The following is a 25676-nucleotide window of genomic DNA, read 5'->3' as shown; positions in this document are numbered from 1 at the left end:
GAACAGTATAAAGCTATAATTGCTGAATATACCATCTGTACAAGGATCAAGGTGTGTTCTTATCTTTGTGAAGTTGCTGAAAGTTTCACTCTGATAGGGAATTGTGAGTCATTCATGAGCAAGCTTTTGGCTGTTTTAATTAGTTGAGGACATTGAGTAGTTTACATTGAGAATACATTTTGGGCAACTACATTTTCAATCCCTTCTGCATGAACCAACTGTGTTTCACAGAGCAGCTGCAGTAACCTCTGACTAATTGGCTTTACAAAAGGCTACCTGTTGAGAGCATCTGCCATGACATTCATTCTCCCAGAAATGTTTAATCTCAAAATTACATGGTTCAAGTTATACAGTCCAGCATCACAAACAAGGATCTAGTTTTGGTCTTGTTCTCACATGGATGAAAAGATTATTGATGAAATTCTTAGATAGCCATCCTTTGTCTAAAAGCAGTGGCCAATATTTTCAAAGCCTCATGTAAGGCTCCTTGATTCTTAATTAGGATCTTCATTATCAATGGCCAACAAGAGTTGTCAAACTAGTTTCCAAATGGATGTAGGAGCATAATTTGAGGCATCCAAGGGGCTTACAGACATTAAAAAAACCAAACAAAAAAGGGTGCTTTACTTTAAACTCGGCACATTCCTGCACTGAACCCCATGTATGCCCAGAAGAGACAGCGTGCTACTTCAACCCAGCTTGCTTGACATCTGTAAAGATCAGGTGCTTTAGTGGGGCTTTTGTGGTACTTTTATCTAATAGCTGATTGAATCAGCTTTCGCTAAAAGCACCAAAAAGCCCTGCTAAAGTGCCCAATCTTTACAGATGCTGCAGGGCCGGGTTGAAGTAATGCTCAGTTTCTTCCAGTAAAGCATGAGGGTTTTGTTTTTTTTAACAACTGCAACCAGCCCAGGGTTTTAATACTATGCTGTATATTGAAATAATTTCCTTAGTGGAAGGTTCTTGTCTCTCTGTCCTAGATAATTAACCTGTGTATAAGCTTGAAGATTTGCTTACACTGTCTTCTCACACCAGGTACAGATAAGAAGACCATTTCTAAACCTTCACCTGAAAAACTGATGCCGAAAATTAAAGTGTCTTCTGTCATCAGAATATGTTTGACCCATACTTTTATGGCACTGTCCTGTAGTCACAAAGCATTACAATATTGTGATTTTACTTGTGAGCTTTAGAACATTATTGCAGGACTTAAAATTTTGACTCTTTGCCTTTGACCAAATGTGAGACAAAACAGTTTGGGATAAAATGCCAAAAATTCTTGTGTAGACAGAGGCCTTATTCTGTAAGTAATTGTTACACTCATTTTCTGCCATGAGACCTTATGCAAAGAAGTTTAATACCAAATTTCTGATTATGATGAGCAGACATTAAAATTACTCTCAGTGGCTTAAGGAATAATGGACAATTGTAGCATTAAAAAAAGAGACTTGCCAACTCTCACAATATTTGGGATTCCTGTTTGGGGTCCCTATCTGGAGTCCTATGATTATGTGAGAATGTTTCATTGCATAAAAAAGTGAGCTTCCAGTTCTAGATGTGGAGGAGAGCTTACATAATACTCCAAGTGTAGGCTAGATACTGAAAAGCAGAACGAAGAAGAGCCCAATATTGTGTTTTTAAATATGTCCTGATTTTTAAGATACGCTCTTTATTTTGGATGGATAGCTTCGTGAATTATGAACATTTAGGATAAGCATTAGGTCTGTGCAAAGCTTCGGTAGCCAATTTGATCTGGAGGAGATTTGGCCCAGTTCAGCGGGTGAATCTCCAAATCCGAATCAAATTGGGAAACCCATTAAAAGGTCCAAATTGAATCGGAAGTCTCCAAATCAATTAGCAGAGAGTTGGAGATTCAGAAGGCTTGCAGAAAACAAACTGAGAAGAGGAAGGAGGATGGGGTGATCATCCATATATGGAAATGGCTGAGATGGGGGGAAACGACTGCTCTGATATTGACTTCTGTGGCAGGCCAGTGACTGTGATCTTTCTCTGAGTTCCCTTCCAATCACACTGCACTGGGGGAGGGATATAGAAACAACATATACAGCTGTGTCTGAAGTGACCTGTGCCTTTTGTGAGCTGTGTCTCTTGGAGCAGCAGTATCTGAAAGGCTTATTCTATTGCTAGCTAGTCTCTCTTGTAAGTTGTATCCAATCTTCCTACTTACCCTTGCCTACAATCCTTGTTGTTATCCCTATCAATTCCTTTCAACTTATTCTTCCCTCAAAATGATCTTCTTTATTCTTGTTAGTCTGTCTTGATTCTTTCCCCCCACAAAAAGGAATTTGTGTTTTCCCTGACAGTGTGTCGTCATTGTGCAGGAAAGCACAACATACATTACACACACACATACACATTTCTCAGCACAGCAAGCATTATGAAGCATGCTGGAAAGGCTGGTGCCAGGTCTTCTGGCAGGGAAGTGAGAGTGGGCAGAGGGAGAGCTACAAGTCTCCCCCTTCCCCCCAAACATAGATGCACCCTCTCTCCTGGCAGTGATGAGTCTTCTGCTGCTAGTGGGAGCAAGGAGGTGGTAGCAGTGCTTGCACCTGCACCACCACCACTAACACCACTAACCAGTAGTAGCATGACATTCTCCACCCCAATCTCAGTTCCCAGCGTGCACCTTCTAGTGCCAAAGGAGGAGCTGGATCTGGAAGCAGAGGAGCTAAGGGCCATAGCGAAGGAAATTCTGGGGAAGGAGAGCGAATCTGAGTTTGTGCTCCACACCCCTCAGAGTTCCCCTAGAGGCAGGTCTTCTCTGGAAGGCACTTTGGAAGAGGTTATGGGGGAAGGTGGCTCAGCTCCTGTTGTTGTGCCTTTGCCTGGTGAGGAGGGGGATAAAGCAGGATCCCCACCCTCAACCCAGAAGTGGGTGGGTAGTGTAGAGCGGGATCATTTTGAGGTGGCAGATGATCCCAGGTATGCCCCGTGCCAGCACTGCCAGAGGCAGATCAGCTAGGACAAGGAGGTGAAAAACTTTGCCACCACGGCGATGGTGCTGCATCTCAGGAGGCAGCACCTCCTTGCCCTTGTTCCTCCTCATGTGGGCACTAGTGGAGGTGTGCCTAAAAAGTCCCCCTCTTGCTTCAAAGCTCCTGTCCCCAAGAAGCAGAGGCAGGCAACCCTAGACCAGTGGGGGAAAGACGGAGACAAAGGGGGCACGTTCCAAAGGCAAGCGAGGTCACCAAGAGCACGGGGAGATGCTTGCTCTGGTTGGCCAGCCCTTCTCCTTTGCTGAGCATCCAGGGTTCAGGCGGCTCATGGCACTTGTGGCCCCATTGTACCAAGTGCCCACACACACCACCTTTAGCAGGACAGTGGTGCCCTGCACTTCACCTTGGACATCTGGAGCAGCTGAGGTGGAGATCATGTCTACCTCTCCCTCACAAGGCACTGGTGCTATCATTCAGGGTGTCGGTGGGCTCTTCTTCAAGCGGAGGTGATGGTTGAGTCCCACACTGCAAGGGAGATCATGGTGGCCATGAACCACATGGTGTAAGGGTGGCTTATTGGGCAAGGCAAGCTCACCTATGACAATGTGGCCAATATGGTAAAGGCAGTCCATTTAGCCAACTTTGTTGGTATGCGCTGTGTGGAGCAGGGGTGGAGCAGCCCCTGCCAAACTTTTCCCCGCTGGAGTGGAGGGGAGGGGGTTGTGGGACAGAAGTCTCAGGCAGAGGATTAAACCCCCCATGGCTGCCCTCTCCCACCAGCCTGGCACCCCAGCTAGAGCTTGCCCAGCCTTTCCTCCTGGTCGTGGCTCAGTATGGCTTGGGGTTTCCAGAGCCCCCCTCCCAGTCAGGGAGCAGTCTCACTGAGCGTTTTCAGCTGCCGGGGTGGGGGTGTCATTTAGGGCAGCCCAAAAGCAAAGACCAGATCGGGGGATGGGAGAGGAGGGGTGGGGAGCAAAATGGCCCCACAAAGCAGAGCACAGATGGATCAGGACAGCAGCGGCTCCATCCTGGATGTCAGCCCCACTGGGCAGAGGGACCATGGGGGAGTGGGGGGGATGGGGACAAGAAAGGGGCTTGAGTGTGTGTCTGTGCTAGCCTGGGGCAAGGCAGAGCTGAGCATGCATCTGGGGGAGCAGCTTGTGCCCAGCAGCCCTTTCTACCCACTGAAAAGCAGCGCCTGGGCCAGCCCCAGCCCTGGCCCCTGAAGCAGCATGCATGGTGAGGTCTTGTTGGCTACAAAGGACCAACTCATAGGGTCATAATGAATTTTAATTTGTTGTATGGGATACGAAGTTACCAATAAAATCAGAAATGCAAACTTTGAGGTATGAGTGGACTGGTCACCTTAGCGTACACATGCACTCACTCATTCAAACCCATGTCATTTAAACCCATGTGTATAGTGTATAGTAGCTGCTGTAGTGATTGTGAGAGCACTGGTGTCAGTATATCTACCTATGTGAGGCCCTGGAGTCTGTTGTCAATGGTCAGATTTCTTCAAGACAACATCTTCTCCAGAAGGGGGTCACCTGCTTGTCCTTCTCTCTCGGTAGGTCAGGTGCTGGATGAGAGGGTGCCACTGAGGATCATGCTTCGCTGCCTTTTATCCCTTTCTGGCAGACTTGTACGATCCCCCAGCATCATTTTGACTGCCCAGTCCGGAGGTTGCTGTCCCACATGGGTCTTGAGTAGTGACTGACAGCTGTTAGTCACAGGGGTCTTGCCTATCTGGTAGTGCAGTTTCAGGAGTCAGTTTGTGATTTTGATTAATTAACAATGGTATTTTTAAGAGTTGCAGGAATAGTCAATAGGGTGGGTGCTCAGTCCCAGGAATCAGTTCCTTGGTTTGATTAGCCTAAAATGGCTTGTAAAGTAGAGTTTTGTAATGGTAAGTTCCTCTGGCTAGGCTATTGTCATTTAATTACCTACTGATCATCATACACTCACATTCACTCAAGGGGGACCAGCCCAATATAGCAGATTGTATCACTTTACAATTTCAATTTCAATCCAGTTCTTAACAATGGTCCACGGTGTAACTTCATTCTACAGGGAGTACGTTCCTTAAGGATTTAAGAGTATAAAATGTAAAATACAAAATGCCATGGTAAAGATGAGACATGAAATATAAAAATGCGCTGTGAGAAATATATAAAAATGCAATATGAGTTAGTGAGGATCAAAGGCTACTGGGAACAGTGAGTTAGGTTAGCACCAGAATATATATTACAGTTTTTGAAGTGGATATTTTGGTTCTTTTGTTTTCTTTAGTGACACTGAGCTTAATTGATATGTATATGTAGTTTCTAGATTTCTCCTACAGAAAGCCACTTTAGCTTTCTGACTTGCTCTGAACCTTGCCATACCCATGCAATGTGTGTGCTAGGTCTCTGCCAATACTTAGAAGGAAAAAGAAATGCACAAACTTTGGGGAGAGAGGTGCAAGCAAGAAGGGGCTTCTGTTATATCAATGTCCAGAACAGAAATGTACAAAGGGGACTTTCTTCTACAGTCTCACCCCAGCAGTGCCTGGAGCTGAACAACAGCACCAAGAAGCTGGGTGGCGTGATGATGAAAGCTGAGCTGGGCCAGGCGCTGTGGTCCTTTGTGGGCTTCAAGGCAGATAGGTGCAAGGGCTCCCCAGGTGGCGAGGAGGAACCGACCGCCCCCACACAATACTCTCTGCGCTACTACCTGCCATCCCCCAGGCCGCTGGGTGCTGATCTGCGCATGCCCTGACTTCTCTTCCCCTACCTGGTGGTGGTGGCACAGCACAGCCCCAAGCAGTAGGCTCAAGGCACTACCCCTATGGCTTCCTCACAGCTGCCACCATCAAGGGAGCCCACTCTGACTGTACTGGTAGGCACCACCCATGCCACTGAACTGCAGTTGGTCGCTGAGTTGGCAGATGGTGGCATTGGAGGTGAACATGGCCAGCTCCTCCTCACCACTCAGGGAGTCCTTGTGCCTGTCTGCCTTGGAGCCTATGAAGGAGCCCAGAGCCTGGCCCAGCTCAGCCTCCAGCATTGTGCTGCCCAGCTTCTTGGCACCCTTGTCCAGCTCCAGGCGCTGCTGGGGTGAGCCTGCACCATGCACGCTGCTGTAGGGGCCAGGGCCAGAGCCAGCCCAGGTACCACTCTTCAGCAGGTAGAAGGGGCTGCTGAGTAGGAGCTGTGTGCTCCAGCCATGTGCTCAGCTCAGCTCTGCCCTGCCCTGGGGCTAGCATGAACACACACTCGAGTCCCTGCCCCACCCCCTCTTCTCTGCCCCACCCCCAGCCTCACTCCCTGTGCTCGGTGTGGCTCATATCCAGGATGGACCACCACCGCCCTGATCCCTCTGTGCTCTGCTCTGTGCATGTACACGTGAGCTTGGAGTTGATTTTGTCTCCCTCTCTCCCCCTGATCTGGGCTTTGCTTCTGGGCTGCCCCAAGTGAAACCTCCACCCCAGCAGCTGGGAAGGTGCAGCAGGATCACCTCCTGGCTGGAAGGGGGCTCTGGGTGTCTTGGGCTGTGCTGAGCCGGGCAGGCCCCAGCTGGGGTCCTATTCCAGTGGGAGAGGGAGGCAGGGGGGTCTAATCCCTCTCTCTCTCCCCCACTTCACCTGAAGCACTGCCTGGGCTGTGGGCTGGCAATGTCCCCTGCCACTTGGGGACAAGTCTGGCAAGCACTGCATCCCCCTCCAGGCACACCCTGGTTGGGGTCCCTGCAGGGCAGTATGGGGTTTAAAACCCTTCCCAATCATACTCAGCTTGGTGGGGTCTGGCCACGTTCCCCCCCCTCCCCTTCAGCTCAGCTTCCCTGCAGCCCTTCGGTCACTGCCCAAGGGAAGTGAGGGCTCACTCCAGCACCTCCTGGCTTCTAGCCTGGGACACTGCAGGCAAGTGGCTGCATTTCCAGAATCAAAAGTGAATATCTGTTCACTTGCTTATTGGTTCAGTCTACGCAGGTTAGACTAATGTTCAAAGATTGAATCAATTCAGGCTTGGGTTTTTTGACTGTCTGTACTTAGCCCAAGTGCAGCCCTAGGGCTTTCCTTGCTTGTATGTGTCCTACCACCATGCAAAGGCATAATGTATATTACATTGCTGTTCAGAGGTAAAAAAGGATTGTTGTGATAGGAAAAGACAGCGTCGAAGTGTGTTGCTCTTTGTTCTTTTCTGTGCTAGCGTCAGCCCAGCATGAGAGATTGGACGCAACCTTTGATCACGGATAGCTGTTGATTCTGCTTATCAGAGATTTATTTGGTAATAAGGATATGAGGCAATATCTACATTTGCCTCAAGGAGAGGAGATGCAGAGATTCTGTTCACTAATAACCATTATCCAGCATGGTTTCTTTTCATTGAGCTCAGAATGGTAATACCCTGATTTTATGACACAGTAAAATTGGACTCTGGATTTGACATCAACACAAGCTTAGAACCATCTTTCCTCCCACTACAACCCATCTTTACCCTCCTGTTACTGTTTCACAAAAGTTTATAATACTCATTCTCTCTAGACCATCTGAGCAGAATAACTGCCTGGGACATAGCTCCTCCAAAGTGTGCATTGTATTTATATGTGAGCTTTTCTGTAGACTCAACCAGATGTCTGACACTCAAAATTCAGGGCATTTTGACTGCCTGAGGACCACAGTTCAGTGTGCAATTAAAAAGGGAAAACATTTGTAGTGAGACAGAAATATGTAAATGTATGAGCTGCTGCTGTATACTGGCAACCATCCCTTTTTTCTCATTATCTGAAACATTCCAGTAGTTAGTAATATCTACGTATTAAGCAGCAAGATACAACAAGTCTAATATTCTGAGGAGTACTGGCATGCCTCAAGTGCTCACAGAGGCATGAAATGAGGCATATTTTTTTGCCACATAAGATGCACCAACACACATAGCCAAACATAGTTCCTGGCATGGCATGCAGGGATCTGAGGTGTAGCCAGTATAAAATATGCATTAGTAATATCCTTCCCCCCAAAATAAACCATTTATACATCTTTAAAAGGGAATTAAACACAGGTTCTTGAGGAAGAGATTTCCAAAGGACTTTTGCCTTTGTGAAACTGTGGTAAAGATACCATAAGAACTTAAATGTTACAGTTAGATAATATAGCTGGATGGAACTAAATTAACATTGTTTTAAGGAAGAAGAACACATCCTTGTTCTATTACATGCTACTCTAACTAAGAATGAAACACATCTTTGGTTTTAAAGTATTCTTTGTTTATTTCTATGTCATCTTCATGAAATCTCGGCTAAAGGGGCCCATTGTGGTACACAAAGTAACAAACAGCGTAAATAGCTATCATGGTCCTTAGGACCTTAACATTGAAGGTAAAGTTTTTAGACACGAGAAGTGATTTGTAGGCTTTGTTTTTTGGTTGCTCAGTTTGAGAGATCTGTTAAAGAGATCTGAGCAGACCCTTAGAAAATCAGATCCCTTTCAAGGAATTTCAGATTGGGCCTGTAATAAGGAGAAGGGTTAAGGGGATAATAGCCTGTCTGCTTCAGAACACTGGCTCAGCTGACAGAGGTGATGGTCTGAGCTCAGAGGAAGTTAAAAGCTCCTAAGAAGGGAACCTGAAGAGGAAGGAGATGAGACTGATGCTTAGAAAGACATTTGTCTGCCTGTACACAAATGCTAGGAGCTTGGGGAATAAGCAGGAGGAACTTGTCCTCCTGCTTAACACAAATAATTACAATGTCATAGGGATAATGGAGATCTGGTGGGACTCCATCCATGACTGGACCACCGGTATAGATGGCTATACCTTGTACAGGAGGGATCGAGTAGATAAAAGGGGCAGGGGTGTAGCTCCCTATGTTAAGGAAAGCTACGCGTCCCTGCAAGATGAAGTTGATGACCAGGGTGGATGACTGGAGACCCTCTGGGTTAAAATCCATGGGGAATACAGCACAGGGGACACAACGGTGGGAGTCTACTACAGACCTCCCACCCCAAGTCAAGAGCTTGACCAGGAGTTCACTGGGGAACTGGCTGAGGCCGTATGCTCCAGGACCATGGTTGTCATGGGTGACTTCAATTACGTGGACATCTCGTAGAAAAAATAACGCAAAGCTTCCTATCATGCGTGGATGACCTCTACCTGTCTCAAGAAGTCTATGGGCCAACGAGAGGTAAAGCGCTGCTCGAACTGGTACTGCCTACTCGGGATGACCTAATCGGCGACCTAGTGGTCAATGGGAAGCTGAGTGACAGCGATCATAGGCTGATCACCTTCACCATCCACCATAAAGCTGGCAAGTCTGTCAGCAACACGGAAGTCCTTGACTTCAGGAAAGCCAACTTTGACAAGCTCAGGAGGCTTGTCAGTGAGGCCCTAAGTGACCACGACCCCAGGGGGAGGGGAGTCCAGGAAGAGTGGTTCCTCTTTAAGGGAGCGATCCTCAATGCACAAGCTAAGTCTGTTCCATCTTGGAGGAAAGGCAGCAAGATGGAACAGCAGCCCCCTGGCTCTCCAGGGACCTAACAGACCTCCTGAGGCTAATAAGAAAGGCCTACAAAGGATGGAGGATGGGATTCACTTCCAAGGAGGAATATTCTGCACTGGTCCGGTCCTTCAGGGAGCAAACCAGGAAAGCCAAGGCTGCAACTGAACTCCAACTAGCTTCCAGCATCAAGGACAATAAAAAGTCCTTTTTCAGATATGTGGGGAGCCGGAGGAAAAGCAAAGACAATGTTGGACCCCTGCTAAACCAGACGGGACACCTGACAACTGACGCCCAGGAAAAAGCCAACCTTTTAAATGAGTGCTTTGCGTTGGTCTTTCATCAGTCCCATGGGATACCCACCACGGGACAGGAAGGTCCAGGTGAAGGAGATCCCCTACCCTCCATTAATGCTGACCTCGTGAAGGAACACCTTGAGAGGCTGGATACCTTCAAGTCAGCCGGCCCTGACAATTTACACCCCAGGGTACTCAAGAAGCTGGCAAGCATCATAGTCCAGCCCCTGGCACAGATCTTTGAGACCTTCTGGCGCTCTGGTGTAGTGCCCGAAGACTGGAAGAAGGCCAATGTGGTGCCCACCTTCAGGAAAGGGAGGCAAGTGGATCCGGTTAACTATAGGCCCATCAGCCTGACTTCTATCCTGGGGAAGGTCTTAGAAAAATTTTTTCAAGAGGCCATCCTTAATGGACTAGCAGATGCCAACATCTTGAGGGATAGCCAGCACGGGTTTCTTGCGGGTATGTCTTACTTGAGCAATCTCATTACCTCCTATGACCAGGTGACCTATCACCTGGACAAGGGAGAAGAGATTGATGTCATATATCTTAACTTCAAAAAAGCCTTCGATCTGGTATCCCATGATCACCTCTTGGCAAAACTGGCCAACTGTGGCCTTGGGTCCACCACAATCCTCTGGCTGGGGAATTGGCTCCGTGGTCAGACCCAGAAGGTGGAAATTGATGGGAGTCAATCGTCACAGTGCCCTATGACCAGTGGGGTCCCCCAAGCCTCTGTCCTTGGACCCATATTGTTCAACATCTTCATTAATGGTGTGGACAATGGAGTCAGAAGCAGACTGGCCAAGTTCACTGATGACACCAAACTTTGGGGCAAAGCATCCACACCAGAAAACAGGCGGGTGATCCAGGCTGACCTGGACAGTCTCAGGAAATGGGCGGATGAGAACCTGATGGTGTTTAACACTGAAAAATGCAAGTTTCTCCACCGTGGGAGGAAAAACCTGCAGCATCCTTGTAGGCTCAGCAGTGCTACCCTAACTAGCGCTACGGAAGAAAGAGACTTGGGAGTCATCATTGACCACAAGATGAACATGAGCCTGCAATGCGATGCTGCGGCTAGTAAAGCGACCAAGACGCTGGCTTGCATCCATAGATGCTTCTCAAGCAAATCCCGGGACATCATTCTCCCCTTGTACTCGGCCTTGGTGAGGCCACAGCTGGAGTACTGCGTCCAGTTTTGGGCTCCACAATTCAAAAAGGATGTGGAGAAGCTTGAGAGAGTCCAGAGAGGAGCCATGTGCATGATCAGAGGTCAGGAAAACAGATCTTACGATGACAGGCCGAGAGCCATGGGGCTCTTTAGCCTGGAAAAGCGCAGGCTCAGGGGTGATCTGATGGCCTCCTATAAATTTATCAGGGGTGACCACCAGGATCTGGGGGAACGTTTGTTCACCAGAGCGCCCCAAGGGATGACGAGGTCGAACGGTCACAAACTCCTGCAAGCCCGTTTCAGGCTGGACATAAGGAAGAATTTCTTTACTGTCCGAGCCCCCAAGGTCTGAAACAGCCTGCCATCGGAGGTGGTTCAAGCACCTACATTGAACACCTTCAAGAGCAAATTGGATGCTTATCTTGCTGGGATGCTATGACCCCAGCTGACTTCCTGCCCTTTGGGTGGGGGGTTGGACTCAATGATCTCCCGAGGTCCCTCCAGCCCTGATGTCTATGAAATCTATGAAAGAAGCACAGGGACTGCATCTCTCCTCTAAAGGAAGACCAGAGGTTTAATTTTGTTTGTTCTTTGCACCTGTACTTGTTTTGTTTGCTTTGATGAAAAGACCTTTTTTATTTGCTGTGGTGAGGAGCTTTCTACACAGGTAATAAATGAATTTGCTTTTATGAGGAAACTGGCTCCTGAGTCTGGCTAAGGGAGTGTAAACCCACTATAGGCCCCCCAAAATTAAGATGCCCAAAATCACTTGGCACTTCCCAGAACTTAGCCGGAAATTAATGGCATTCAAAAATGGGAGAGAGGAGGTATTTTAAATTACAGCCAGATCTTACACTTGTTCTTTTTAAACTCACTGGCTGTCATTAGGTCTTTCTTGTCCAGTCTGATTATTGCCTTAGCTCCACCTCTTTGTAGCCAGAGCTTTTAATAACACTTGGTACACAAGAGTTTAGTGATTTTTTTTTCCTTTTAATTACTGTAAGAAGTGAACTGGATTTTCTCAAGACAGGGGAAGAGCTGTGATAAAAGCCTGGCTTAATGGTAGATGTAGCATTTCTGAAAAATTATATCTCCTCCCTACAAGCAAAGAAAATCTTTTTTAACCTTAAAGAAATCTCCTGCTTCTTTCTTTGGTCTGATACATTCCCATCTTCATTATTACCCCACTGGCTGGAATTAGTCTTCAGAGGGATGGTTAGACTGAACCTAGCCACAAGGGTGTACTTGCCCAGTTAAAACCCTATTTAAACATTTTTAAAGTGTCCTTATTTATCCTTTATGCTCACTTACTAGCACAGTTGATTTTTTTCTCTCTCCTGGAGAAGTTGGTAAGTTATCCCTGCAGATCAGTATGAGGCCAATCCAGTATTTCTTCCAGTTTTTTTTAAGAGTGTGCCCTCTCTACTGTCTTCCCAGCTCCTACCAAGCCTGAAATCAGCTCAGTTCTCAGATTCTGTAGAAAGTGTTTCATGCCACAGGTGGAACCACATCTCTGCTCCCAAATGAGTATTTGTAAAGAACCTATTGATGTGGCTGCAGGATTACAGTAGGACTCAGAGAATAAGGAGTAAAAGCTACGTAGGCCCTACAATTTAAAAAAATATAATAAAGGCTGAGTTAGAATTGATCTTGCTGTTAGAAGATGGGTCCACAGCAAGAAGGAAATGGCTGAGAACATGGCGGTTTTCATAAGCTCCTGCTCTCTCCATTGTACAGGCCAGATTCAGACAGAGGCATAAGGAGCATATGGAAAAATTGGCCTCCAGGCAGTTTTTTATCTCATTCCACTTGCCCCTGAAAATTGCGGGGTTCACATTCTAGCCCCTCCATCCCATTCAGATCTTCCACAGCCAGAGCTTCAAAGATTTGGGTCGGGTGGTGCAGATAAAGGAAAACTGACAAGCTGGAGGATCCAGTCGCTCCACAGAGAATGGCTCAGTAGGTGTAATTTCGAAGGGGAGTTGTATAGGAGGCCACAGCCTACATGAATATGAGCCCACCTACTTTTGTAGCATTGATGTTCCAGTATCAGCATGGTTTGGAATCTGGCTCAAAGGTCCAGATCCACTTATAAATGCCCAAATCTCATGGACACACACACATACATGCACACACAGTCATGCAAGAGGAACAATTCAACTAAAAACAGTAAAGATTTCATCATGCCATAGTCTCTCCTTACTCTTATGAGGCATTAGGTTCTGAACTTGAACTGTTGTAGCAAAGATGTGAACTGCAAAACGTGTGATGCCAAGATCTTCCTCTGTGAGAAATTAAGTTATATTTTAACAAATCCTGGTGAAATGACTCGGTGAGTTTGTCTCACTGTGATGGTTAGCATGTATCAGTGATGATAACTGATAAATAATGGAAGAGCTCTTACCAAGTAGTCTAGGTTTCTCACATCAAGGCAACAAGAGATAAGAATTCTGTTGGGGAAGGGAAGAGGAATAGCCATTAATTTTCTCTTTCTATGCTGAGGTTGTAAGGAATGGGAGCCCTAGAGGGTGAGATGCCCTGATCAGATGTTCATCTCTTTCTTGGCTACATAGAACCAGAAGCAGAGTTGCTGGGCAGGACCTCTAGTGAGGAGGAAGGCAAATTGCAAGCCTGCTTTTCTGCACCTATCTGCGTTAGGATTTAAGCTCCTCACATCTTCAGAGTCTTTGGACTAGAAAATGAGAGCTGTAGCGGAGCAGTGGGCAGCCATACTTTGTCATGCATCCAAAGACGCATCTCAAGCTGGTCCAGAGAGGTGATACTCCCCCTCTATGCAGCTTTGGTCAGGCTGCAGTTGGAGTACTGCGTCCAGTACTGGGCACCACACTTCAAAAGGGATGTGGCCAGCCTGGAGAAGGTTCAGAGGAGGGCCGACCACTTGGTGAGAGGGCAGCAGGGCAGGCCCTACAAGGAGAGACTGAGGGGCCTGAATCTGTTGAGCCTCAGCAAAAGGAGGCTGAGGGGGGACCTGGTGGCTACCTACAAACTCTTCAGGGGAGATCAACAGCAAATAGATAAGAGCCCCCTTCTCCCCAGCACAGCCTGGGGTGACAAGGAACAATGGTAATAAGCTGATGGAGAATAGGTTTAGGTTAGAGATTAGAAGGCAATATTTTACAGTTTGTGGCCAAAATCTGGAACCAGCTTCCCAGGGAAGTGGTCCTCGCCCCTACCTTGAGCAAATTCAAGAGGAGGTTGGATGTCTTGTGAACCCAGCATTCATTCCTGCCTGTGGCAGGGGGTCAGCCTAGATGATCTGTTCAGGTCCCTCCTGACCCTAGCTACTATGAAACTCTGAAACGGTTCTCCCCAAGATCGAAGGCCTACAGAATACTCCTTGGCTCTGCGCCGCACCACTTCCATCTCTCTCCTTCCACCAACACACCAAGTTTGGTGGGGTTGCACACACTCTTGAGGACAAGGCTAGGATTCAGAATGACTTTGCTAAACTGGAGAAATGGTCTCAAATTGGCTAAAGTTAACCAAGGACAAGTGCAAAGGTCTGCACTTAGGATGGAGCAACTGAACACACAAATGTGAACTGGGAAACAGTAGTGTAACAAAGGCAGGGTGACCAGGGCAGCAGCCCTAGGCAATGACTAGGAAGGCGGGAGGTGGGAAAAATAGCAACTGCCATTGCAGTTGCACAGACACACCGAACACACAGCAGCAGCCAGAAGCTGCTTCTGCTTCTGTTTGTTACAGCTGCCCTGGTGAACATCTGCCCTGTTACACTGCTGCTGGGGAATAATCAGCTAGACTAGATGATCTTTTGAGGTCCTCTTACCCAGTATGTGTTGGGGAAGGAAACATCCAAGCTCTGCTTGGGAAGTGAAAGTGTCTTTCTGGGGATTTGATTCTAGTGGGATTGATGAAGGAAGCAGGCCATAGCAAGGGTGTTTTAGATAGAAGGCCTTGCTTTCTTGGAGATGGATACATTTAACACTATTTATATTGTGGTGCAATATGCATGTAGCATAGATTAAATCTCGTGCATGAACGTTCTGTTCGTTCTCAGTCCAAACTTGCTCCTTATCCAGGGGGCTAATTAAGTGACAGGAATGCCAGCGATTGGGAAAGCTCCTTAGAGTATCATTAGAAAGTCTAAGAAGATTTTTTCTTTGTAATAAGCATACATTTGTATAGCACACAGCTGCCTTTTTATTTCAGTTGAAGTACATTGCAATTTCCTTGCTTGAAGTGAGTCTATATTTATTGTCTGTTTTTCTTTTGCAGCCCCAACAGAGATTTCTCCATAAATATTACCAGCCTGTAAAGCTGCTGTCCTGCCAGTTGAACTTTCCTTCATGAAATGTGTTACAAATGGCACTGCCAGAAGATGACCATGGAGGATTGAAAGATGAACTGAAATATAACCATCCAGTCAAGATGATACATTCTGGAAAGCCCTGGCTTGCCCTGGAATGAAAATGTGCATAATATACAGTGCCGATTTGTTCAGAGTAGTCACTGACAGACCATTAGCTGGAAACTTACTTCCAGTTTTCATCACTGTGCATAACTTTGAGTTCCCATTAGGGAACTATCTGTGCCCTTCACTGGAAGTCCTGTTTTAGCATGACAACTACTGGATTATTTTATTATGTATGCAGATGGCATGATGTTTTAGGAAAAACTTACAGCAGATCTCCCATCTCAGTGGATATGTTCACAATATTTCACTCCTGATAGGAATGTAACCATGTCTTGTGTATGTTAGTTATACAGTCAAACAATATTCCATTTAACTACAGCAGCACTTCACGTGTGATCTCCACACAGAAGACTTAGCACGTGCCATACATTTAATAAAAGGTCTTTTTAGAAAAGGTAAAATATGTTTCGGTACTTATGCTGAGACCATATCCAAAATTAAGGCTTCACAAATTCATAGTAGATTGCAAAGATATATTTCTCATAGCAAATGTGCCACTTCTTTTATTGAGACTTACAGAACAGCTACTGTGGAAGTAGCCAGGAATAGGGTAGTTGAACGGGTTATAGGACATTGTGTCTAGTCTTCCCTGTTCCCCACCAAATCCTGAGCTCAGCATTTCTGCTGTGCCAGTGCATTTCCCAGTGAGTTGTAGGGGAAAGGATCCTTTCTCAGGCATGTGTTATGCCCCCAGTTTTTATCTACATTAAGGATGAGCCTTCTATATAGATCACTCATTCTTTTGGGTGGCATGGTATAGAGCACCTGAACTCTCTGCAGAGAACAAGCCATGCAAAGTGGATTAAATACTCTTTAGAGAGTAGGGCTCTCTCTGTAGAGGACATCCACTTCTATTAATATTTCCCCCTTATTCTACCCTAAAAACAGTTTTAGTATGAACTAGGAATGGGCAAATGGCTCTAATAAACTTTTCAATATACTGTAGCAGGCTCAAGACTGTTGCATTCAACCTGAGCATTGTTATTATTTGTTCAATCTCTTAAGTGGCTGATACCATCATTGGTTGTATCACAGCTGGCTGAGATACAATTTTTATTCACAGGGACTTTGGGGAAGTAATTTCCATTCCTGATATTGGGACCTACTTGAAATACTCTTTTTAATAAAATAATGTCAGCAGCCTGCTGAGGGACCAACATGGTTGTTCCTGCCATCCCTAAATCAAAGGTGCTGCTTTGGGTGTCTAACAACCATCCTTCTCTCCACCCTAATGGACTGTTACTATGGCATCTGCCAAACCTGTAGTTAGCCTTTCATGTTGGAGACTTAGAGACCCAACAATGGAGGGAAGCTGCATCCTGATGTAACTGTAGTAAGTCAGAAGAGTTAACATTGAGGGAATATGCAATGTACAATATACAGTGTGTATATTTTTGGCTTTTCAGGTAGGTATGCACTATGTTGGAAATCTTTTCCCCTCTCTGGTGTACAGCAGCCCATGTCTTTAGGACAGGAAGGTTCAGGACGTTGCACACAGCTTAATAGCAAATCAGAGCCAAACTATATTTAACAGTGGCAAGACTTTCAGAAGTAATTAGTTTTTTTTGACAGATCTCAGCATGTTTCTCAAATTGAGCAAGCAGAAACTTAAGATGTCCAGAAGCACTATTCACTTTTTGAAAGTCCAGGCCCAGAATTTTAGATGTGTTGGTTATGAAGCCCCCTAAAGACAGAAGAATAATATCCGATCAGTGCAAAGATGCTCCAGAAGTGCTTGCCAATGTGTCCTTTGAGAGATGCCCACAGAATGGCAACTTACAAGCTGATAATTATTTAATAAACTAGTCACATGCATTGCAGAATTTTGTTCCTAAGTTTTAGTATGTTTTGTAGTCCTTTCTCATATAGTTTTTAAAAATGCAGTGTGAAGACTGAGATGTGTCTATTTTCTAGGTCAATCATATTGGTACTGCTGCTTAAAAATATGATAACAGTTTGCATAAAAAGAAACAGAACAGGAGATACTTATGTGGTAAGAATCCTCTTATTTTACTATGTAATGATAATGTCTAGAGTAATTCAAATGATAAAGGACTGATCATCAGGGACTGGTATGCTCCTTGAGTATGAGAGAAGATATGTTAGGCTAACAACTATTAGAAGCATTTTATATATCAATGTTGGTTTTGAACGTCTTCCAGTACATGAGCTTGAAGTTAGATGTGAGAACTATTTCTTACAAAATGCTTTGTTTTAAATGATTCCCAGGAGTATAGTTGTGATGATCTTGAAAAGCAGTATTATATGAACTGAGAAATGTGCAAATAAGATCCAAATCATAGTCCAGTTGTATTCAATGGGAGTTTTGCCATAGATTTCCATGGGACAAGTTTTGATCTTATGTTTGAAATGGACTTAGACCTGGAACCTACAAAAACCTCCACGTGTGAATAATTTTAGGCATAATATTATTCCTGCTGAGTCTGATGGGCCTACTCACATGTGTAAAGTTTCTGTAGGCATGGGGCTATAATGAACTCACTATGCGTTGGTTTTGTATTTAACTTGTCACCATGTTTTGGTATTTTAATCACTTTTATTCTCCCAAAGTAGGCCATGCTTCCTCAGGGATATTTATGAAATGAGTATACACGTATTGAACAACTGTTTGAATCCCAGCACTGTCCTCAGAAAACTTTGTTATATAAGTAAGTGTGTAGGAGAATTTTTATTATTGTGAATGGGAGTGAGTACTATGTTCTCAGAAAGGCTACTGAATTCCAATTTTCAAGTCTATTGAAGGTTTTTGATGCTGAATACTTTATTAATAGCAGACATATCCACTTTTGCCTGGGTCCTGAGATCAGTTGCATGGAAAGAATGCTCTATATTTGTTCAATAATTCATTTTATGTACTGGGTGCCAAGATCAAGTCAACATGAAAGGGAGGGAATAAGCTATTTTTGAAATCCCTTCGTTCTGTGCAGAAGGGTAGGATGCCAACATCATTTTGTTAAAACAGTAATTTTCAACCCTGGTGAGATGTATATAGTTGCATATGCCACTGTCACCCTTAAATTTGGTACTGTGATGCTGGCAAATGAGCTACGACCAACCTGATTACTATCTCCAAAATCTAGGTAAACAGTAACAGCATCAACCAAGAATCAGCACTCAACCTTGCAGTCTTCCTCCCATGAGTGATCTGAGACCCTGTTACCTTTATTCACAGTAATTGTTCTCTGTGTGAAAAAGGGCTGTTTCACGAGGCCTTCACTAAGATGCTTTGCTGGCACTCCAGTCATCTTTACTACATCAGATACAGTCACTTTTAATACCAGGAGGGAGACAGAATCTTTACCCTGAATAAGAAAATATACCATAGTGAAAATAAACAATGGGCTTTTTATTTCCCCCTACCCCGCCCTTTTTTTTTTCAGCTATGTGGCTCTCTTTCTCTGGAACTGTCACATAATGTATTCTATTAAAAAAGATAAGCTGCACAGGAAAGAAGTTTGCAAAAGCTGTTTGGTTTTGCCAATCCATCTGTATCTACATGCATTACCAAGCTCATTCTTTGCACTGTTTTCCTCTCTATCCCTTAGTGGACTTGTTCTCAACCTTTTTAAGACTCAAGGCACTCCTTCTTGGATTCAAGGTATCCCTCATTCGATTCCAGGCACCCCTTGTTATATTCAAAGTATCCCTCATTAGACTCAAGGAATCCCTGGGAAAATGCCATTTCTTACTTTTCACTTATTTTTTGACTACAGAAAAATAGCATAATTCTTCTGTTGCAAATAACTCATAAAGACCACAATAGGTGAGAATGTTTTTAACGCTATGGATTCCTGTTTGAAATCTCTGGATTTATCTTGGGAATTATGTTTGCAAACCACCTGTGCTAACATTGCATGGCACCCCTCAGCACACTTGAAAGAATCGTAAAGCATCCCAAGGTTCCCCCTGTTTGAGAATCATTGCTTTAAGGTAATGTTGCTACTTGATAATAACTGTTGGTTCTTTAGGGGAGTGAAACTTTCCCAATGACAAAATTCCTATTTCTTTTTTTAATGCTCTTAATATTGTGGGCCAGATCTGATGTTGGTGTAAATTGGCAGAGCGAGCTCTAATAATGTCATGACATATTTCCTGATTAATGCCAGCTATGGATCCAGTTCAGCACTGCTGTTTTTCCCCTAGGTCTCAGTTATTGGAAAATAAAAGTCTGCACGTTTTGCCCTTTTTTAACAACTAATATCTTTGCAATCTCAGTCTCGGTGAGTGTGGGACAGTTGGCTCTGACCTCTAGATCCTGGCCAATATAAGATCTTAATTTGACAAGAAAGGTGTCCCATGCTGTCAGTAAAGTTGATGGATTTGACCAAAGCAAGGTACTACTGGCATTGCCTACAATTAGGAAAAATGTCTGGAGTGCAAAAACTCCCAATAATACAATGTCTGAATAAATGGGACCCTCACAGCAACAAGTACAAATCAGAAGTTAAGAAAAGCTTCCCTTATCAATTGTCTTCTGAACATACTGATGAAATATCTATGAACAGCAGGGTTAAGTATAAGAAGTAGTAGGAACAAATGAAATGCTAGCAATGGTGTAGGCCTAGTATTAGGCAGTAGTCGTTTTTTCAATCTAAGGAAAGGACTGCAACAAATATTTCTACTTTGTTTTTGGGAAAAAACAGAGTGAAAGCCTTTCTACTGCATCAGTAACTAGAGAAAATATTAAGAAGCAAATATTAAAATACACGTTGTTTAAATCTTTAGGACCAGATAACTTGTACCCAATGGTATTAAAAATAATGACTCTCTAAATCATTAATGCTGCTTTTAATAAATCTTGAAATACTAGGGAAGTTCCAAAGAACCACGTAAGAGCCAGTATTGTGCTGATATTTAGAAAATGGCAAATAAGATGACCCAGGAAACCATAAATAGGGAGTCATCAGTCCCTGTCATTGGTCATGGGCAAAAATCATAGAAATAGAAATGTTGATTATGACACAAGTAGAAGTGCACCAATATATCAGTCTGATATCTGATCAGCACTGATATAAAGAAAATTGACTGTATTAGAAATTGGCTTTTTTTAGCCTAATGTGGCTGATAAATGTCCCATGCATATGCAGCTGCAATGCAGCATGTAGGCAGAAAGAGCGGAGCCCAGCAGCTTGGACAGCTCTGTCCAGCTGGTAAATTTGTTGTAGTGGAAGGGGAGGGAGAAGGCAAGGGGCATGGGGGGGAAAATCAAGGTCCCTGCGGTGAGGGAGGTAGTGGGGCTGGGGCAGGGCAGGGTGTAGGATGAACCTGCAGCTCTTCCTAGTAGGGGCTGGGCCAGGCTGTGCACGAGACAGGCAGTGGCGGTGCTGGGAGGTGTCTACACTGGGGACTACGATGTAGGCTGCAGCTCCCCCCCTATAGTCCCTCTACCAGCACTGCCACTGCTGCCCACCCTAAGCACAGCCTGGCCTAGCCCTCACTGGGAAGAGCACACCACAGCCCCGGGCCCAGCCCACAGTGGCAGCCTGCCCCGCAATGCACAGATCTGGGGGCACGTGCCCCCATGCCTCCCCGGGTGTGTGCAGTGGTGGGAGCTGACCCCCGTCCCCTGCACCCTAGGGACAAGTCATGGCTCTGTCCCACTCCCCACCTGACCCTGGCTGGCCAATGTGTACCCCAGCCCCTGCCTCAGCCCCATTCCCTCCCTCACTGCAGGGCCCTTGATCAAAAGACTTACCAACTGAACACTGCTCTTCAAGCTGCCTAGCCGAGTATCGGAAATCGAATCAGTATCGGCCATTATGCCTCTTTAAAAATCAGATATCGGTATTGGCCCCCAAAATTGTTGGTGCATCCCTAGACACAAGTAGTAAAGATTAAGTATGGGAAACATAATTAATGCCAATAAGTAAAATTTTATAGAAATTGGGTCTTGTCAAGCAAACACAACTAAGATCTAAAGTTTGTTGATAAAGATTACTGCATTTGCATAATATGCTGAGATATCTCTATTTTATTTTATTTAATTTTTATCAAAATGTTTCATTTGCAGAAAGTTAAGCGTTGACTTGGTCGCAGCCTGCAAGTCCCTGCATTAGAAAGAGATATCTGATAGCAAGCAGCCCTGATCTCTAGAAGGCAATGGAACAATGAGATCCAGTGGCTAGGCACTAAAGCTAGGGAAATTCAGATTAGAAATAAAAGTAAGTTTTACAACACTGTAACTGACTATTAGAACCAGTAAGAGTAACTGACTATTAGAACCAGTTTTCTGGCAACGTGGTAGATTCATCTTTGTGTAAAGTCTTTAAAAATCCAGATAGGTTGCATTTCTAACAGATGTGCTATAGATATGCCATAACAACAAAAGTTACTCACTTCATACAGCAATTACTGGGTGAAGTTCTTTGTCCTGTGTTATGCCTAAAGTTACACTACATGATCAGAATGAGCCATTCTCGCCTAAATGTCTTCTACCTGCCCTGCAGTTCAAGACCTTATTAATGACATTTACTTAAGCAAAACTCTCTTAGGTTTAATGGATGAGTTGGTAGCTGAACTGTATAAGCAGATCCACTCAATAGAAACTTCAGTGGGTCTTGGGTCTTTTCATAAGGGCACATGATTGAAGGTGACAGAATTGGTCAGAAAATGACTTCTAAATACATTGGGACATGCAGAACAAAGCTGATTTCTTTCCATAACTCCTTGGGCCCAAATCGTTGACTTCAGCAAAAGTTTTATCTTGAGTCAGGAGTAAGAGCTGCAGGTTTGACTCTTAATTGGGAAAATGGTGTTCTATAGGAAAGAATTGAAAAGTGTTGAAAAATTGATAGAGGGGTTACTGTGCTGATTATTTTTTTTCCCCTCTCACTTTGCAGTTGTCTGCAGTATAAGGCTTTCACTACTTCAAAGTCAGCAAACTCTGCTTACTTTTTTGAGTAGCCCCATTGGATTTAGTTAATAAACCCTTAGAAGTTAAATGACTTCAATGGGACCACAAACAGTAATAAGCACTCTGCCTAGTAGCAACTTTTTGTGTGATGGGGTTCTATTACAGAAGGCCATTTTGCATCCCATGCTTTAAAAAGAGGTAACAGACCACTCTGTTTTCTGACATGGGCTTCACAGAACCGTGTTTTGATAGGTGCACTGAAAGCACAAGTCTTTAGTAGCTGCCCTTTACAGTGCATCTCTGTTCTGAGAAAAAAGGATATTTCTTGTAAAGAGTAAACAATAACACTATACTTACCCAGCTAGGATGTGGTTACATTCAGCCACCAAAGGGGGAAGAAGTCAAATTAGTAATGCAAACCTGAACCCAAAAGAATTGAAAACGACAGGAAAAAGAGAGCTTTTTTGGATTCCTGATCCAGTCAAATGTAAAATCCCAAAGACATTAGTTTGAGCTAGATTTATGCCTTAAAGAACTTTAGCCCGTGGAATCCTTTACAGTCACGAGCTTATGTTGCAAGCGTTTTCAGTATTCTGAACCACCTTGCAGTCTGTGAAGGAGAGCTGTCCTGAAAAAGCTTGCCTGAGGTCATAGTTTGGACAGAAAAAGTAGCTGATGTTGCAGATGGCTGTATAATGTCAGCTTCTTCCCTAAAGCAGGATTTGAGGCTTTACTATAACACATCCAGGCTTAGCCTGAGAATGAGATGAAAAAAAGGTCCTTTCTGGTGTTTAAGTGAAGAATATGCAGCAAATACATCTAAGTGCTTTTGTAAAAATCCACTATAGCTATTCTTGCACCCAGATCATACTATTTTCATTAAGCACTTGCAGTGAATTCCTCCAGTTAATATCATAAGTCACCAAATTAAATAGCTATACACAAAATTTTAGAAAAGGGAGATCAATACTGTAGCAAAACTGCATATGAGCAATAAAAAGCTTTATAGAGAAAAATATTGATCCATCTGGTTGAATGCTTAGGGGGACTTGTTTGTTAGTGTGTTTGTTTGTTTGGAGCATTCATTTATACATCTAGGCTGGGGTTTCCTTTATGGGAGCTGGCTCTGATCTCAAGACTGGTAGAGACATAGAAATGCTTAGAATGTTCTTATTTAGCCTCTGATCCTCATCCCCTGCACCCATGCTGCTGTCTATGTTTATTTTCTTAGTCAAGTGGAAGACAGATCTGAATGACCTCCACTATATCAGTGCTATGCCATAAGAATGCAATCTTCCAACTGCCAATAAAAATCCTGTGTCAAGAGGTTTCCATTTAACACCCTACTCCCACCTCCTCAGAGCACCCAGCTCCACTGACCCCACTAAGGGATGGCAAGAAGTTGTGTTATACTGAGCTAATATCTCTGGCCTATAATATACTGAGTACTGACCTGGATGTTAGCTGAAGGCACAGAGCACTTTGCACAATCAAACCCTGGCGTTCCAAATGCCTTGCTTGCTGGAGGCCCTGGAAAGCATGAAACTATTGAACTGAGGGCCATAAGGAACTGTTTAACTGCACGACACTCATTTGATTAGCTATTAATGTATCTTGGGCTTCACTCAAAACAAAGATGAAATGCACAGGGCAATACCACAAAATGGGAAATAAATGAAAGACTTGTGCTTTCTCTAAGATAGGACATAATCTGATATGACTCCTCTTATTTTGCATTAAGCTACTAGAAAAAAAAACCAATTTTACTCCTAGAATTTTTCTACCTTTTAGTGGTGGTTTTAAAAGCAGAAAAGGCCAAGTCTGCATGTAACACTAAAATTTCACAGGCCTAAGTAATGTCCATTGTATAACATTAGCATTTTCCACCATATTGAAATACTAGAGTATGACCCAGATGTCATAATAGTCACTGGAAAGACACATGTTGACCTAAGTTAGCTTTGCTTTTGTAGTTCTTTTAATGTCTCCAGGTAGATAGGGCCAGTTTTCGGAAACTGGCTTTACTTTCCCTTTTGCAGTAAGGAATCAGTAGTCTCGCTGGGCACCAGTCCTGGGCACCATCTTAGAAAGGACACAAAATTGACTGCTGCAGTCAATCCGGCTGCCACCGTGTTACAGCTTGTGTCATACAGGAGTTGACACTGAAAGGTTGTAATGGTCCCTTCTAGCCTTGGTATCTGTGACTGTTCATCTGGTCCAAATCAGTGTACCTGACTGGGGGCCAATCTTTTTGACAGGTATGCCAGAAGGTAAGCTTCACACCCCCCCAAGTGCCACTCTGATTCTCTTCCTTGCCGAATCTGTTGCTCTGCACTCTGCTCCCTTTCTGACCCGTTGTGCTGTTTTGCTCCCTTCCTATGTGTTACTGTGTTTCCTGTGCCCTCCCCAGTCTGCCACATGCCACTAACAGAGGTTGTCCAGGCCATGTGTAGGACATGTGCTAGAGGAGGGCCACTCCTGGTGTACCTTGATTGACTCCAGGGCTGGTTTACATCAGTTGAGAGGTTGGCTTCAGGTTAATAATCTACTCTGAAGTGTTTTTGTGGGTGGATGACCTTCTAGAAGAATGCCAGCATTTGGAGAGTGAGTAGATTCTTCTACTCATAGCTGCTAATGAAGAGCAATTATCCCAACACACCCAGGACTGAAGGTTTTCAGGTCAGAACCAAAGGAAGTGGCATAACAGAGAGAGCCTTTCTGTTCTGTACACTGTATCTCCCCAGGCACCTGAAGGGTTAATCTGTACAACAGTTCTTTATTTCTTTTCTTTTCTCAAAATGCAGAAATTACTGTACAATCTAATTTTCTGCACATTAAGTGGCTGTCAATTCCACTCTGTGGTTTTTATATTTAGTCTTAATTTCTTGTGTTTTCAAAAGTCAGCAAAAACACAATGGGTGGGAGGGAGGAATTGTTTTAATGATGAAATTCAAATTACTACAAATAAGAGGGTTTTGGCATCTTTGGGCATGATCTCTGAAAGCCTTGAAAATCTGCTTTATCATTTTGTATATTTGACAATTTTGTACTCAGCATTGTTTGACTTCATTTGTGCATGGCAATGTATTAAACTATGGGATTTTTATTATAGTGTAAAAGTGTTTTGTTTGATTGAAACAAATGCAGGGCTTGGTACTGGTTGCACTGAAGTCAGAAAACAAATAAATAAAGAAATAAACCAAAACTAAGCAAGATGGGAATCTTACTAATGGAAGTTATCACACCAACTTGATTTGAAAACCAGGGAAAATATTCAGATCCTGACTTCACAATAAATCACAGCAAAATATGTATTTTCATTTCAATTCCCCCACACTCCCCTCCTCCATCTCCAGCTTTGCATAAATCATAAATCTTGCAGATTGATGTCATATATCTTGACTTAAAGCCTTCAATCTGGTATCCCATGATCACCTCTTGGCAA

At 44.2% G+C, this 25676-nt stretch overlaps 1 protein-coding gene across 1 annotated transcript in view; it reads left to right on the top strand.

Moving 5' to 3' along the window:
• SAMD12 (sterile alpha motif domain containing 12) overlaps positions 1 to 25387 on the top strand; it is a 292935-nt gene extending 267548 nt beyond the window's left edge. Inside the window, exon 5 of the mRNA XM_090040546.1 lies at positions 15159 to 25387. Coding sequence (XP_089896672.1) covers positions 15159 to 15181 — 23 coding nt within the window. The 3' untranslated portion in view covers positions 15182 to 25387. The remainder of the gene's footprint in view (positions 1 to 15158) is intronic.
• The last annotated feature ends 289 nt before the right edge of the window (positions 25388 to 25676 follow it).

This window comes from Crocodylus siamensis, chromosome 3, assembly GCF_052110815.1.
Source record: "Crocodylus siamensis isolate JL-2025a chromosome 3, ASM5211081v1, whole genome shotgun sequence".
NCBI lineage: Eukaryota > Metazoa > Chordata > Crocodylia > Crocodylidae > Crocodylus > Crocodylus siamensis.
This window is presented reverse-complemented; position numbering and strand designations above follow the sequence as displayed.